The 15,375-nt window shown below is 43.2% G+C and overlaps 2 protein-coding genes across 4 annotated transcripts in view; one reads left to right on the forward strand and one right to left on the reverse strand.

The window, feature by feature from the left end:
- The window catches only part of LOC106992673 (uncharacterized), a 71,238-nt gene that overhangs the window by 40,610 nt on the left and 15,253 nt on the right, over positions 1–15,375 (reverse strand). Inside the window, exons 3-5 of the mRNA XM_077956525.1 lie at positions 13,392–13,789; positions 12,655–13,312; positions 12,427–12,505 (exon numbers count right to left, since the gene is read on the reverse strand). Of these exons, the coding sequence (XP_077812651.1) occupies positions 12,492–12,505; positions 12,655–13,312; positions 13,392–13,789 (1,070 nt within the window). The 3' untranslated portion in view covers positions 12,427–12,491. The remainder of the gene's footprint in view (positions 1–12,426; positions 12,506–12,654; positions 13,313–13,391; positions 13,790–15,375) is intronic.
- MYO1B (myosin IB) overlaps positions 12,820–15,375 on the forward strand; it is a 181,922-nt gene continuing 179,366 nt past the window's right edge. For 2 of the 3 annotated variants that reach the window (XM_028830384.2, XM_015110580.3), the window contains exon 1: positions 12,820–13,060. The gene's annotated coding sequence lies outside the window, so the exon portion shown is untranslated. 3 annotated transcript variants of the gene reach the window in all.

Genomic DNA, 15,375 nt, shown 5'->3' on the forward strand with positions numbered 1-15,375 from the left:
CTTCCTCCACTACTTCTCTCTTCATTTTCTTCGTTTCCAATCTTTGCCAACCCCCTTTTTCCTCCGTACCTTTGTTTCATCTCCATTTCCCACTCCATATCAATGAAGAATTCCATAGCGATTTGGCTTTCCTCTTCAAACCCATCCCAACATTATCTTCAAAAAAGGGAATGTGCTGGTGATGTCCCTGGTTGCTCTGGCCTTTCCCCTGCTCTGCTGTCTATCACAGGGGACTGCATTTTCCAGTTCCCTTGTCCTCTGGCTTCCACATAGGCTGAACCGAAGGAAGGCATAAACAGAAGAGTGGAGGGTGGGAAGACGGAGGAAGCCAGGGAATTTCACCTCCTCTCTTGTCTGTTTTGATGCTGTCTCTGGCAGTGGCTGCTTCTCTATGATTTTAGCTGCTGGCCAACAGCCCCTCCCTTCAGTCTCAGTATCTGTCAGGAATGCTCCCCACTGTGCTTCTGACTTCTCCTATCTTCCAGGCTTTGGTAACACCATCTTCTCCCTGAGTTTCTCCAGCCCCAGGGGAGTTAGTGGCTTCTGACTGCTGTTATTCTTTCGGTTACCCCACTGCTTAATTCCTGGGTTCTGCTTCTTCCATCACAGGTATGACAATTTCCTGGCCAGGCATGGTGGTTCATGCCTGTAACCCCAGCAAACTGGGAAGCCAAGGCGGGAGGATTGCTCAAGCCCAAGAGTTTGAGACCAACCTACTCAACAAAGTGAGACCTATCTCTAAAAAAATATAAAATATTATCCAGGTGCAGTGGCACACATCTGTAGTCCCAGCTACTTGGGAGGCTGAGATGGAAGGATTGCTTGGGCCAAGGAGGTTGAGGCTGCAGTGGGCTGTGATTGTGCCATTGCACTCCAGCCTAGGCAACACAGCGAGACCCTGTTTCAAAACCAAACCAAACAAACCAAAAACGCCAAAAAACAAGTTCCGGTATTAAATTCCTCGTGTTTGAGACACCTACAGTGGTTTCTGTTTTAATTGGGCCCTGACCAAAACAGGGGGTTCAAGATTACAACATCTCAGATAACAGTTCTCTAGAGCAGAATGTTGGACAGCATTACTTTATTCTATGTTCCTTGGAGTTCTTATACACATGATAAGCCACAAAAACAAACAGCTATTAAAATTCAATGCCCAAGGTAAGTTTGGGGTGAGGTAAGGTGAGAAAGACTAAGGAAGCAGATGGAGCATCGTTTCCTCTGTGCACCTGGGGCATCTGTGGTTTTCACTCTCCCAGACATGGAACAGAGGATTTTCTGACTTTGCCTTGCTGATATGGGCTTTACAGCAAGATGTTTCATGAGATTTGCAAGTCACTTTCCCTTTCATTCCCATATGAGTGGGCACATCCTGTCTGCTTCGCACTACTGCCTCTGTACTCCAGTAATGTGTTTTTCATCATCACATGTCCAATAATTTTGAATCTCACCTGATAGCAGCATCCCCTGGCTTATAAGTATGGGAAATATTTGCTATGGAAGAGTGATTTGTAGCACTTTGTGAGTCAAAGACCTTTTGGGAGAATCTAAGGGATGGTCAAAATCCTTTCCGCAGAGAAAAATGCACACATACCATGATTGTGAGTGAGCCTGTGTACATCTATGTGTGTTCATGAGGTGCATACACACGCAACGACACACACTTTCCCATAAAGCTTGTCAATCCCAGATTCAGAACCCTACCCCTACCATGTATGGTCCTTGGCCATATATTCTTCTTCTATCCACATTCAGGATGCCCTAGGTAGTGCCTATTATGTAACTATAGTTTTATAAATAACTTAATTTCTTCCAGTTTACCTCCTTTTAAGAGATGAATTAAACTTCAAAACATGGAGTCTGTCAGACACTATTTATGTGTCAGATACTTTGGACTCACCCTAAGGAAGATAGTTCCATGTTTCACTTGTGTAAAAAGATGTCTCTCTAGTGACATTAAAGGATTCTGTATGTGAAACTGTAATTTCCTCCTTCTGTTTTAAGATATTCCTCTTTCTTATTGGCACCACATGAGATAAAGTTCGGTGACTGGGGCAGAGATTTATGAAGTGTTATTGTTGAATATATGTGTATGTTGCTTTCCTGTGGTGAAAGACCCATAACCCAAGACTTCCATTTTGGGATTGATTTGGGGCCTAGTGTAACACGTACGCTGTAATAAGTCACGGCAGATGCTGTCGATTTACTTCCTGCTGTCCCATGTGGGTTCCAGGGTGGATAATTTTGCTCATTCTTTTGGCCTTTGCTGTGGCTTGTCAAAAACTGGACTCATGTTCATAACTCTGAGAAGTGCTCAGCTGTGAAATAAGTACTGAAAAGATGAAAAGCAATTGATCCTGAGTCATTGTGATCATTCAATCCTATGTAAGCAAGAAATAAGTATTTAAAGTGTCCCAATAAATCTTCTCTTTGAGCTTAAGCATTTAGAAATGTAGAATACTTATAGATTGACTTGTGAAGGAAGATTAGGAAAAACATATGTATTGGCTCTGAAATAGAGATAGAAGTTATTATGAAATATTAGTGATAAGTTGAGTGGGGTCAGCCTAGTGCATCTGTTTCTGCAGAAGTGGGAATTCTTTAGCATCAAGGTATGAGAGTGTATAGCAGAAGTACAGGAGATATCAATTCAATCACTGTCTAGAAATAAAATATCTGCTTTATTTAAACATCATAGCGATTTATTATATTTTTGCTTTTTGCAACTATTACACAAAAATTATTGGGGTTTGCTATAAGAAGATGGGGTAATCTTTCAAAGTGCGTGATAACAGCTATGAAGGAGCCATGAAAGAAGATACTGGAAACACTTGGTATTCATTCATTCGTGCACACATGCATACAGGCATGCATACAAGCATTATTGAGTTCCCACTATATTCCAGGACTTATGTTAAACACAGCATTGGAAAATAAATAGACATGATTCTGCCCTCAAGTTTGTCTCAGTGTAGTGAAAGAGACTGATAATTGAATAGGCAGTTTGATCATGGTGTTATATACTCCATGATAGAGGCAACAGAATTTTATTGGAGCACTGAATAAGTGCTCTTTTCTTGTTTGGGGGATCAGGAGACCTTTTCAGAGGAGGTAACGTTTTCTGTCTCAACTAAAAATACACACACACACACACACACACAAATTAGCTGGGCATGGCGGTACACTCCTGTAATCCCAGTTACTCAGGAGGCTGAGACAGGAGAATCGCATGAACCCCAGAGGTGGAGGTTGCAGTGAGCCGAGATCATGCCACTGCATTCCAGCCTGGGTGACAGAGCGAGACTCCGTCTCAAAAGAAAAAGAAAAAGAAGGCAGTAGGATGCCATGTGTCAGAGGAGTCAAATGCTACGAGGACCCAAAACTCCCTTTAAGATGTGGCAACTGGTGGGGCACAGTGGCTCACACCTGTAATCCCAGCAGTTTGGGAGGCTGAGGTGGGAGGATCACTTGAGCCCAGGAGTTTGAGACCAGGCTGGGCATAGGGAGACCCCCTCCCTAAAAAAATAAAATTAGCCACCAGGTATGGTGGCATGCGCCTGTGGTCCCAGCTACTTGGGAAGCTGAGGCGGGAGGATAACTTGATTCCGGGGTTGCACCACTGCCCTCCATCCTTGGTGACAGAGTGAGACCTCATCAAGAAAAAAAGAAAAAAGAAAAAAGAAAAAGATGTGGCAATTGACAGGGCACTGCAGACCTTGGCAAGATCAGTTTTAATGTACTCATAAGAGCAAAGGACTGGAGTGTGAAAGGGAAGTGAGAAAGTAGACAGAAACCATATACTAAACTTTAAAAAACTTGACTGGTGGGTAGAGAGCTGTTAAGATCCAGGCTTCTTTTTCAATAAACATACAAATTTCACTTTGTCACCTCTAAATTCTTATCAGATAGAGCCCCATTCTCCCAGAAGATCACAGCTTAAATTTCTAGATACTTCCACCTACCAAACTGATTTCTTAAAACTCTGCTTATTTATATTATAAAAGCAATCTTTTTTCAAAAATATATTTACCATATAGTATATTATAAAACATCATCCAGTACCTCAGACTTTGATATGCCCTCCACACACTAAGGTTACTAATGAAGATAGAGTTCACCTGGACATCTCAGTGATAGGGGTAGGAGGGGGTATAATCTTTAAGTTCCAGAATTTATTTCAAAAGCAAAAAGTTATGGATAAACTATTGAACAGAAACCAGGTAGAACTATGTTGGTTGCAATAGCAACTAGGTTAGGAAACAGCTAGTTTGGAGTTTGAAGATTTCATATGTATTAGTTTGGGCTGCTATAATGAAAATACCATAGGTGGGGTGACTTAGACAATGTTTATTTCTCATGGTTTTCAAGACTGGGAAGTCCAAGATTAAGTCATTGACAGATCTGGTGACCAGTGAGGGCTTGCCTCCTGGTTGGTAGGCAGCCACCTTCTTGCTGTATCCTCACATGGCTGAGAGAGTGAACACTGGTCTTTCTCTTCTTATAAGGAAACTACTCCCATAATGGGGGTTCTACCTAATCACCTCCCAAAATCCTACCTTCTAATACCATCCCATTGGGGGTTAGTGTTTCAACATATGAATTTTGAGAGGACATAAACATGCAGTCCGTAATACCATATATAAGTCATCACATATATGTATTGGGCCAGCCATTTTTGAAGGCTCTAGCAGATACATGTACCACCCCCTCCCCCATCTCTATCAGCTCTACCTAAAATCTTGACTTTATTCTTTCTTTTGCATTAAGGTAAGCTCATCAAACTGGCCCAAGGATCTTGGATGCATCACCCTTGGCAGATTGTGTTTCTTCTTTGAAATTCTTCTTTAAAGTGGCCCTCATTGCCAACCACCAAGCCTGCAATGGGGAGATTTCCCCCCAGCACTCCTACCCACACCTCCCACCCTGTATACTACCTTGGACACATGACATTACGATATGGAAAGAAGAATCTCTTCTGGAAAAGAGTGCAATAAAGAAACCCAAGGACCCTGTACTCAAAGCAAATGTTCTCCATGGGTGATTAGTATAAACCCTCATTCAGCATGATTTGCTTATCAGATTTGCCAGTCTCTAACATGACCTAATGAGAAAGATCAAGTACTGAAATGTTCTGATGGAAGAGTATTGGAAAAACCACTCAAGCAATATTTATCTATTTATGTTTTCAGTTGGGCCAATTCAGAAAAACAACAAAAATTTGCAGGCCACATATTTTGTCCAAGATGAAAATAGCTTTATTATTTTTTCCTGATTATAAAAATAATACATATTTATTATTACAAAACTTGAAAGTTATTTGTATGAAAAGAAGTAAATATAGCTTGAAATCTGAAAGTCCATAGTGGGCCACAGTTTAAAAGGCAATTCAAGTTGTTTCTTTAATATTTTACTTGACTGGCTAGAAAAATGTTGATGAGTGACTTTTAGCCACTGAATTTTTGAATATTTGAAATTCGATATTTAAATGTCTGGAAAAGAGGAACATAAAAGCCGTTTTCTAATCTTTTACTCAGAATTGAAATCCTGGATTGTGCTGTAGCCCTTGAGCCCCAGGTTGCACATTACTGATTTAAAAACACTTGGAACAACACAGAAGGGGTCAAGGGGGCTGGTGAGGCCTGGGGGAGCCTGGAAACAGCATCAGGGCCCTTGCTGCCTTGGGACTGGAGGGACGTTACAAAGGAAGAGGCAGTATATCCGAGGAGACAAAGACCTGAAGCTAGACCCTATCTTCTAGGAGGTCAAAGACCCTCACCATCATGTTTACCATCCTGTTGTAGTGACAGGGCTAGCACAGGATTAAATAGATACTCAGTAAATACTTCTTGATGTAGGACAAATTTCATCTACTTCATTCTGTGGCCCTGGGGTAGTGGTGCCTGATCACAAGTCACTAGAATGGAAGGAGTCCTCAGGGTTGAGACTGTTATATGTCTGATAATCTAGAACGATTACAACACCCATCAAAGTTACCCAGTGGGACTAAAAGTACCAAGGAGCTTATGCACCAAAAATAAAGAGCTTCTTCTTCCCCTGCCCAGGGTAAACCTTCAGGGTGATAGCTGCTTTTGACTGATAAAGATTTATAAAGCAAACTATAAAATTATAAAACATGATTTTCAATTTAATACAACTGTGGACTTGAAGAAACATGCAGGTCTCTGAAGGAACCCCTCAGAGAGTAGACAAGAGTTCTGAGGAGACTAGGAACGAAGGACTTTTTGAAGCAATTTATAGACCCAACGCCCCTGAGGGGAAAATGTTTGGGGCCCATGAGCTGTGTCAAGATTATCTCAGGTCCAGACTCAAGATCTATGGGAACTTTGTAGCATTCCCAGTCACTGAGAGGGGTTTTGGGGGCAGATGAGGTTGGGGCCTGGCAAGAGGGCCCCTAAGAGTGTAAGACAAGCTTCTGCTCCCTGCTCTTACTCATATTGGCACGAATGGGTTTCAGGAAAAATACCCATAGTGTAGCATGTGTCTAATGGGAAGGATTATGCAGGTATCTTTATTTAGTAAAGGCCATGCTTGTCCTGGGGAGGTGGGTTGCTTGTCAACACCCTGACCTCCATGGTCTGATTCTTCCTCTGCATGAGATGGGCTGTGCTTTTGGTGCTACTCTCTATAAAGTTTTTCCAGTTTTATTCAAAGCTTAAGAAGAGCATTCCTACGAATCCATCAGCAAGAACTGCTTTTGTCCTACCTTGTGCTCTGGAAAGTCTTTAACGAGAATCTGAAATTCTTGGCTGAGATTATAGGCTAACTGGATTTACCTAACATAATAACTCATGAAATTAGTTCATCAGTCTAACACTATTGAGCACTTTCTATGTTCCGAGGCTCTGAGGACACAATAGTGAACCAAACTCCACCCTCATGGAGCTTCTCATATTGTACAGATGTCAATGCAGCTGAAATAATGGGCAATTAACCTTTTGCTTATATTTCTAATTTAAATTTTGGTTTATTCCGTCAATGGCCCCTAAACCTAGAGTTATGCCATTTTGGTTGTTAATACAATAGGATATTTTTGAGTTATACACAATTACCTTTCTCTATCAGCATTTTCATATGCTAACACCTGTGATGAATGTATGTGCCAGATCAAATATATGGATTTAGTTTTAGGGAATGAAGCAGAAATAGACTATTACATCATATATTTGCTAAATTACTTTTCATTTGGTATAGGCGGCCAGTATTTTTTTTCCTTTGCCATAATATTTGCTTTTCCTTGCAGTACTCCTAGGGTTTCCCCAGCAACGAGATGACAGCTCCCGAGTTATCATTAGAAAAATGAAAATGATTTTTTAAAAAGATTGGGAAAAAGTATAGCCATTTTTCAGATTGATTTATTGTTTCACAGCTAGGTTTTGCCATCATAGTCCTAACTGGCTGTAGCATGAGAAGAAATAAAAGAGACAATTATTTTACTAGTTGAAATGACAGAATGCTAAATTATAAAATGTCAGGGGAAAAAATTTAGGCAATTTAAATTTCCTGGCAATGGGTCTATAATTTATTTGAGGCTCAGAGTACTCTGAGCTGTGGAGAAATGCATTTTGTGGAGAAAAAAATTATACTTTTTCACTGCCTGATTTTAGTGCTCAAATTACATTTAAAAAAAAAAATAAAGAATTGTTCTTGATTTTCAAATAGTCTAGTACAGTACCTACAAGGGAGCCTATTTGTGAGCTTTTCAAATTCCTCCCTTTATCCTCAAATAGCTTTAGTAAATTTTCTCCCTGCCTGGGATAAGTTCCATCGGTCTTTTTACCTTCAAATATTCTTGATGTCATTTATCTATAGTTTGTTAAATACTTAGAATAAGAGTTGTGATTTTACCGCTGAGTCTTGGAGGCTGACAATGCTATAGAAACTTTTTTTTTTTTTTGGTAATAGTTAATCTTAATTTCAAATAATACTTTAAACATGAAGCTCTTATTTTTAAAGCACTCTTTAAATATATTTTAAAAGATTTTCTTTTGTATGAAGCTATTTAAGAAATAGCTAACTCAGTGCTTACTGCATTTAGAGGACTATCCTAAACTAAGAGACATATACTAAAGAAATAATACAGTACACTTGACCCTTGAACAACTTGGGAATTAGGGATGCTGACCCTCCGTGCAGTCAAAAATTCACGTATAACTTAAACTTAACTACTAATAGCCTACTGTTGACATATTAGCCTTATTGATAACGTAAATGGTCTATTAACACATATTTTATATTGTATCATATATTGTATTCTTACCAAAAAAAGTAAGTTAGAGAAAAAGGAAATGTTATTAAGAAAATCATAAGAAAGAGAAAATAGATTTGCTATTCATTAAGTGGAAAGTCTTCATCCTCATCCTCTTCACGTTGAGTAGGCTAAGGAGGAGGAAAAGGAGGAGTGGGTCTTGTTGTCTCAGGGGTGGCAGAAGAGGAAGAGCTGGAAGAGGTGGAAAGGAGGCAGAAGAGGAAGCCACACTCAGTGTAAGTTGCCTGCCTCAGCTTCATCATCTCTAAAATGGGATTATGATATAACCTACCTCGTTGGGCTGCTGTGCGGCTTCAAAGAGTTAACACATATGTAGAGCATTTAGAATATTTCCTAGGACAGTCAGCTCTCTAAGACTGATCTTACCTCAGTCCTGGTGTTTTCAAACTGATTGACTAGTTTTATCTAGAGGCCTACTATCTAGCTGGAGAAGTCAAACATCCAGAAGAGGATACATAAAAAGATTTCATGACCTGGGGCATATTAATAGGTACTGAGAGGATGTGGCATTCAGATGCTACCATAGTAAAGAAAGCAGAATCTAATTCAAGATGATGGTTAGGAATAGGCGAAAACTGAATTTAGTTTGAAAGGATAAGTAATGGCTGGGAATAGTGACCCACACCTGTGATCCTAGTGCTTTGGGAGGGCGAGGCAGGAGGATCACTTGAGGCCAGGGGCTCAAGGCCAGCCTGGGCAACAATAGTGGGACTCCCATCTCTACAAAAAATACAAATAAATTAGTCGGGTATGGTAACATGCACCTGTAGTCCTGGCTGCTGGGGAGGCTGAGGCAGGAGCATTGTGGAGAGGATTGTTTGAGTTCAGGGTTACAGTGAGCTATGATTGTGCCACTGCACTCCAGCCTGGGTGACAGAACGAGATCCTATCTTTATTTTATTTTATTTTTTTAAAAAAATATATGTAAAGCAGGTGAAAACTGTTTGGGTGGGTATGTGAGAGAGAAAATACGGCAAAAACAAAGACTGAGAATTTTAAAGACAGAGAGTCTTTAACACATGATGTAAAATAACTAAGGACAAACAGTATGAATCTCTGGCCAAAACTGTAAACTTAGTAGAACAAAGACAGAGCCAGTGAGAAAATCTAAAAGTATGACTTCCAGTCCACTTTTATGTTTGCTACATCAAAATGAGGCAGAGGCAGGTCATACGGTTCTTTCGTCAGTCTTCTTCTCAATGTTGAACTCCTTTTAATTTTCTTGAAAGGGCTCAAGTAAAAGCAACTAAGAAAAAATAAGTCTTACATGCCTAGTGGTAATTCTCTTCCTGGGACACACTGAGATATGCTTTTAATTCTACATTTTCCACAAGAATGGCAAGATTTCAATTGAATGAATTTAAATTGTTGCATGTTTCCATTGAGGCAAAGCACACTTCTTGTATTCTTTTACTGCATTCATATAATTTGATAATTTATGTTTTTCACCCTAAATCTCAATAAGTTTTCTACTTTTTCTTTCTTTCTGTTTCCTCCAAATAGATTGAGGAGAAAGTAAAAAATGCCTTTGTAATTGATGGATTTTTTACCTATTCCTTGTTTTTTTTTTTTTTTTTTTTTTTTTGAGGTGGAGTCTCGCTTTGTCACCCAGGCTGGAGTACAGTGGCGCGACCTTGGCTCACTGCAACCTCTGCCTCCCGGGTTCAAGTGATTCTTCTGCCTCAGCCTCCCGAGTAGCTGGGACTACAGGAGCATGCCACCACGCCTGGCTAATTTGTGTATGTTTAGTAGAGATGGGGTTTCACCATATTGGCCAGGCTGGTCTCGAACTCCTGACCTTGTGATCCACCTGCCACGGCCTCCCAAAATGCTGGGATTACAGGTGTGAGCCACTGAGCCCAGCCTGTTACCTATTCTTGACAATTGTGAGAATAACTTTAATTTGCTTTTTATGATTTCAAAAGTTGCTGATTGATTGGTTTTTGAAAAAAATGGCCAGGAAGGTAAAAGTGTTTTAAAACCTCATGGTATGTCTTCATAAGCTTGGGTTTTGAGATTTATGAAAACTAGGTAAACAGTATTTTTAAAAGAGAGGCATGGTTTTTCTCTAGAAATATTTTTAGCTAATAACTTGGTTCATTTTCTTAGTGTTTATTAGGATGTGTTCTACAGTTTCTATTATTTTCTTTTTAGAACTTGCTAAAAACAGAGAGAAAGTCTTAATTGTCCCCACTATGCTAGGTCCCTCTAGAGGCAGAACTGTTCTGACATAATTCTGTCCTATCCCTTTCTTGAGTCAGGAGTTTCAAAACTTTCGTTCTGGCAGCTAGCTCTTTCAATAGACCTACTCAGTACATAGTTGTCTCAAACCTACTTTTTCTAAAATCTGGCCACATCCCAAGATCAAAAGTTTATAGAATTTCCCCACTCTTCAATTTGTTTACATTTTATATTCATGAACCTGCCATCTGCATTTCTGCTATTTTTGAAAAGCTGAACTGGACAGTAGAGGTCAGAAGTTCCATGAACTGTCAAACTGCTATAAGCAGTCACTTCAGAACCTAAACTCAGACAAGCAAAATGGAGAAGTGAGTCTAACACACATCACCAGGTAGCAGGTTCATATGTTGTCTGTTGTGAAGGCTGGGATCTCCAGGGTTTTCATCATGCTAGGTTATCAAGGTCTGAGGTAGGGTGCTTGATAGTTTGTGGTGAAGACTATAGAGTCAGGTTTTCTAGGTTCAAATTCCAGCTCTGTCACTGTTCTAGGTGTCTATCGCTATGCAACCACCACCCGGATGACAATCTTTTATTATTATCACTTACGTTCCCGGGGCCTGACTTGGCTCAGCTAGGTTTTCTCTCTAGGTCTCTCAGGCAGCGTGGTCAGTCAGAGTTCTTTCAAAAGTTCGCCAACTCACATGCCTGGTATAAGTTGTACTGGCAGTAGACTGGGTCCTCGGCTGGCACCATCAGCCCAAACACCTACACATGGGCTTCCCTGTGGCTTCAGCTTCCTCACAATATGGCAGCTGGGTTCCAAAGGTGAGTGTCCCAAGGGAGAGCCAGGTGAAAACTTTGTCTCCTTTTATGACCTAGGTTTGGAAGTCACATAGCATCACATCTGCTGTATTCTATTTGTTACAATCAAATCACTAAGTCCAGACCATATTCAAAAGGAGGGCAATTAATATCCACTCTCTAATGGTAGTCTTCAAACCACATAGCCATGTATTCCCTGAAGACCTCTCTGTCTTTGGCTTTGCTGGTCTGTAAAACAAGGATAATGAGAGAAACTTGCCTCACAAAGTTTTTGCGAGGATTAAACAAAGAACAGTCCCTGGTACCCAGTATGTGTTAGTTTAGGACATTATCGCACCACCTGTACATCTGAAGTGATGCTGATGGTGACATCTAATGACGGGGCAGTTCCCAGCAGATACAGTCTGTGAAGGTCCCACCTTTCCAAACTCTACTAGTGGCATTTAACAAATCCCAGCGCCTGTGGTTCTCATGCCAGTGGGAACAGTTACTATATATGGTCTGAATTCTTTAGTTCACCTCAGTTTAGTGACAGTTTCCAGATACAGGTCAGTCCATTTAAAACTGTCCCATTTATGGCAATTTATTTCATTACAGGATAAAGTAGTTAGAACCATGAGTAATAATTACTGTGTCTACGGTGCTTTTAACACCTCACTCAAGTAATCCTCACCTCACCCAGTGAGTAAGTTTGAATGCGCACCCTTCCCTGTGCGGAGATGAAGAAACCAGGACCTGGGTCAAGAGGATTGTTCTAAATTCTCCAATGAGGCAATAGGGCTTGAGTGAGAAGGTGTGTGTGTGTGGGGTGTCCCGATTCTGTGGCCCCTACATGCCTGTATAATATACCCCATCACTGATCATTACTCAGGGCCAGTTAATACACTCTATTCAAATATGTATGGATATTTCAAATTTCTTTTAAACTATCTCTCATTTATCTATAACATAAAGAATTGGCCAGTAGCTATTACCCACAATGTGAGATCAAGTAATTTAAAAGATACTAAAAGCCTTGTAAATGAAGAAACACCACACCACTCAGTATTCTTTTTTCTTTTTCTGTGAAATTAATATTTTCTGATATTCTTGGCATCCAAACATTTTCATCTTGGGGAGGAGGAAAAATTGAGACTTACTTCCACTCTTTGCGGGAATGTGCCCCCAGGCTGGCTTCGAGTTGTCAAACGTTGTATTTCTCATTTTATGTCAATAAGTCTGGAAGAAAAAAGGTAGAAAGACTGCCTTCCGTGGGGGCCGCGACGGTCGCCCTTCCTTCCCTCAAGCCTCGTCCCATCCAGGCTCACCCCCGGTGCAGAGGGTCGGGCCGCAAACCCGCAAGGCGCGGAGGCCGCCACGACGCTCACCGGGGGGCGCTGTGAAGCCGGCACCGGGCGGCCGGAGGTGAGTCGGCTCGGAGGCGGTGGCTCCTGTTCCTGCCCGCGCGCCGAGGGGCGAATCCCAGGCAGCGAGGTCGTCGCCCCCGCCCCTCGGCCGGCCCCTCCGCCAGCGGGCTAGAGGGGAGTGGCCGGGCTCCTCCCGCCGCCGCTGAGCACTCCGCAGCCGGGTGCGCACGGGAGTCTCAACCGCGGCGCGTGGAGGCAGTGCCTGAGCGCGGGGCGCGCAGTCGGCCAGCAGCTGCGGGACAGCCTTGGCCAAACAGCCGCGTCGGGAGCCCCGCAGCCCAAGGCAGGGCCCGCGTCCCGGAGCGCCACCGGAGAGCGAGGACGACGTGGAGGCGGAGTGGCGCCCGGCGAGGTAGCGCCAAGCAAGGTAGCGCGAGCGCTTTCTCTCTCCCCTGCCCTTCTCTCTGCGTCCGGCCGCGGCCCCCGAGGCGCACGCCCCGCGCCTTTGTGCCCGCGGTCCCTGGCCCGGTCGCCCCCTGAGGGCGGGGGTCAGCGGGTTCTGCCGCTGTCTCGGGGGAGGCGGCGCTGCGGCGGGAACCGCGCACGCTGTAGGTCGCGGAGGGTGGTCGTGACTCCGCAGTGGCTTCGGGGGTGGCGGGAGGGAAGAAGGGCTTGTAAACTAAGTTGCTCGCTCTTTGCCACATGCCTCTCGTACCTGTGGGGAGAGTCGAATCTCGGCTGTCCTCGTGTTCACCCACAGCCCCTCCATCCCTGTGGCCCACAGCTGTTTCCTGGCTCCCTGGAAAGACACGGCGTGGCTTCCTCCGGGCAGGAAAGCGGAGGGAGAACAATGGGGCGTCCTGGGGAGTGGGGTTCAGGTGCTGTGTGCCCCGGCGGCGGCGGGGGAGGAGGGGCCCGGGACGCTGTGGGCCTCCCTGCGCGTGCAGCTGCGCTCGCCTCCTTTGTTCCGCCGCAGCGGAGGGGGTTGCCCTGGGTCTCGTTTCCTGCCCGGGATGGGATTGATTCACGGTCCCAGAGAGGGAAGGAGAAGGGGGCGGGGCTGGAATGGAAAGCAGATTAGAGACGGGAGCCACGAAGGGTGCTGGGACCGGGAAGAGACTTGGGGAGAGGGTTGGGAGAGGGTGATGAGAGCGCGCTGGAGAGGTAATTGCAAACACAACATTTTGTTCAAGGGCCCTGTGAGTTTCTGGAGCTTATTTGTAGCGCTTTGTTCAGGCTTCGGCCCAACGTTTGTTGCTGCAACAAGTTGTGTGCTTCTTGAGTTTCTAGGCGCTCCCAATGTTAGATTGCTCAAAGCAACTCTTGTTAATTATAGTGAAAGAAGCCCTCCTCCCCCCCCTTTTTTTTTTTGAGAATTGAAAAAATTTTGCTATGAACTGTTATGGTGTGTATGTGTGTGCCTCTGGGTCTGTGTGTGTAGCTAGTGGATATTGGCTGGAATGGGTAGGAGACAAATTTTATAGAATCAATTTTGACATAATTTTTTTAATAGTATAATATAGTACAACAGTTTTGCAGGACTGTTTGAGGGCAGAAACCACCAGAAAATTAGACATTGCTATAAATGAATCAGACTATGTAACACAATTGAAAAACACTTTTACAGTTTGTCCCAGAAAACACACCACACACACCAGCGTTTGGGGTTTGAACTGAGGAGCCCTGGCATTCAAGTGTTCTGTGCTTTCACTCTCTGTGTGAGGATCATTTAGAGGTGGTAGAATTAAACGTAATATGTCAGACATTTGTTAAGCGACCCTTTCCTAGATTGGAATCGAGAATCCCCAAAGGATTGGCTGACGTGGGGAGGAAGCTATGGGGGATTGAATGATGTGTGTTTTTTGAATGGGGTATTCCAAGCAAAACTGTTTTGGGAGGAGGCTGACATTTCCAGGCATTCATGGTTTGTACCTATGGGACACTGGTGGAAGGATTCCCAAAGTCGGACTGAAGGTTAGAATTACTGTGGTGATAATTTAGGAGACATTCTGTTGTAGTAGTCTGGCTGCAGACAGGATTGGGAAGTGGCCCAGAGCTGCCTCTTTGACAAGCTGAGGGTCCGCCATTAAATCACCCCTTTGGCCATTTATTTTGAGATGAACCAAGTTTGAAAGCCTCTTAACCTGAGAAGGCGAATTAGGAGCTTGCTGTGGGGGAAAAAAATGTCTCCTGCCCACTAAATGGTAATGGAAAAGAGCTGTGTAAGCTACTGCTGAGGGTTTGTCTTTTTCGTGGGGGATGTGGTCAGATTTTCAGGCCAGGCTGAAAAGCACTGGGACTTGTCCTCAGGAGCCGTTATGATGTGAAGTTGAAGTGGGATGGTGTCCAACCGTCAAGCTGTTTGTCATTAGAACTAACACACTGCCTGGCAAAACGTTGTGCTGGGGCAGCTAACAGAGGGAGACTTGTTTTGTTGTTGTCTTACCATTTTGGACTTTTCACTTATGCTGTGAATTGTTTTATAAAATACAACACAATTGAATTCCTCTCAAGTACTCATTGTTCTATACATTAACAAAATGTAAAGCATCTGAACACTGCCACTACTGGAGATGCGGACAGACAGCAGAATCCTAAGTGGCTGGTCTCTGGTCTCTGGCCTCTGGCCATTCTGGTGGATGCCTGATTGTGTGATAAGGCTGGCAACAGGCTGTACCCCCTTCCCAGGATGAATCATCACTTTGTCAAGCCTGGAGTTAAAGACTAACTTTCCCTGATCGC

Source organism: Macaca mulatta, chromosome 12 (genome assembly GCF_049350105.2).
Source record: "Macaca mulatta isolate MMU2019108-1 chromosome 12, T2T-MMU8v2.0, whole genome shotgun sequence".
Classification (NCBI taxonomy): domain Eukaryota; kingdom Metazoa; phylum Chordata; class Mammalia; order Primates; family Cercopithecidae; genus Macaca; species Macaca mulatta.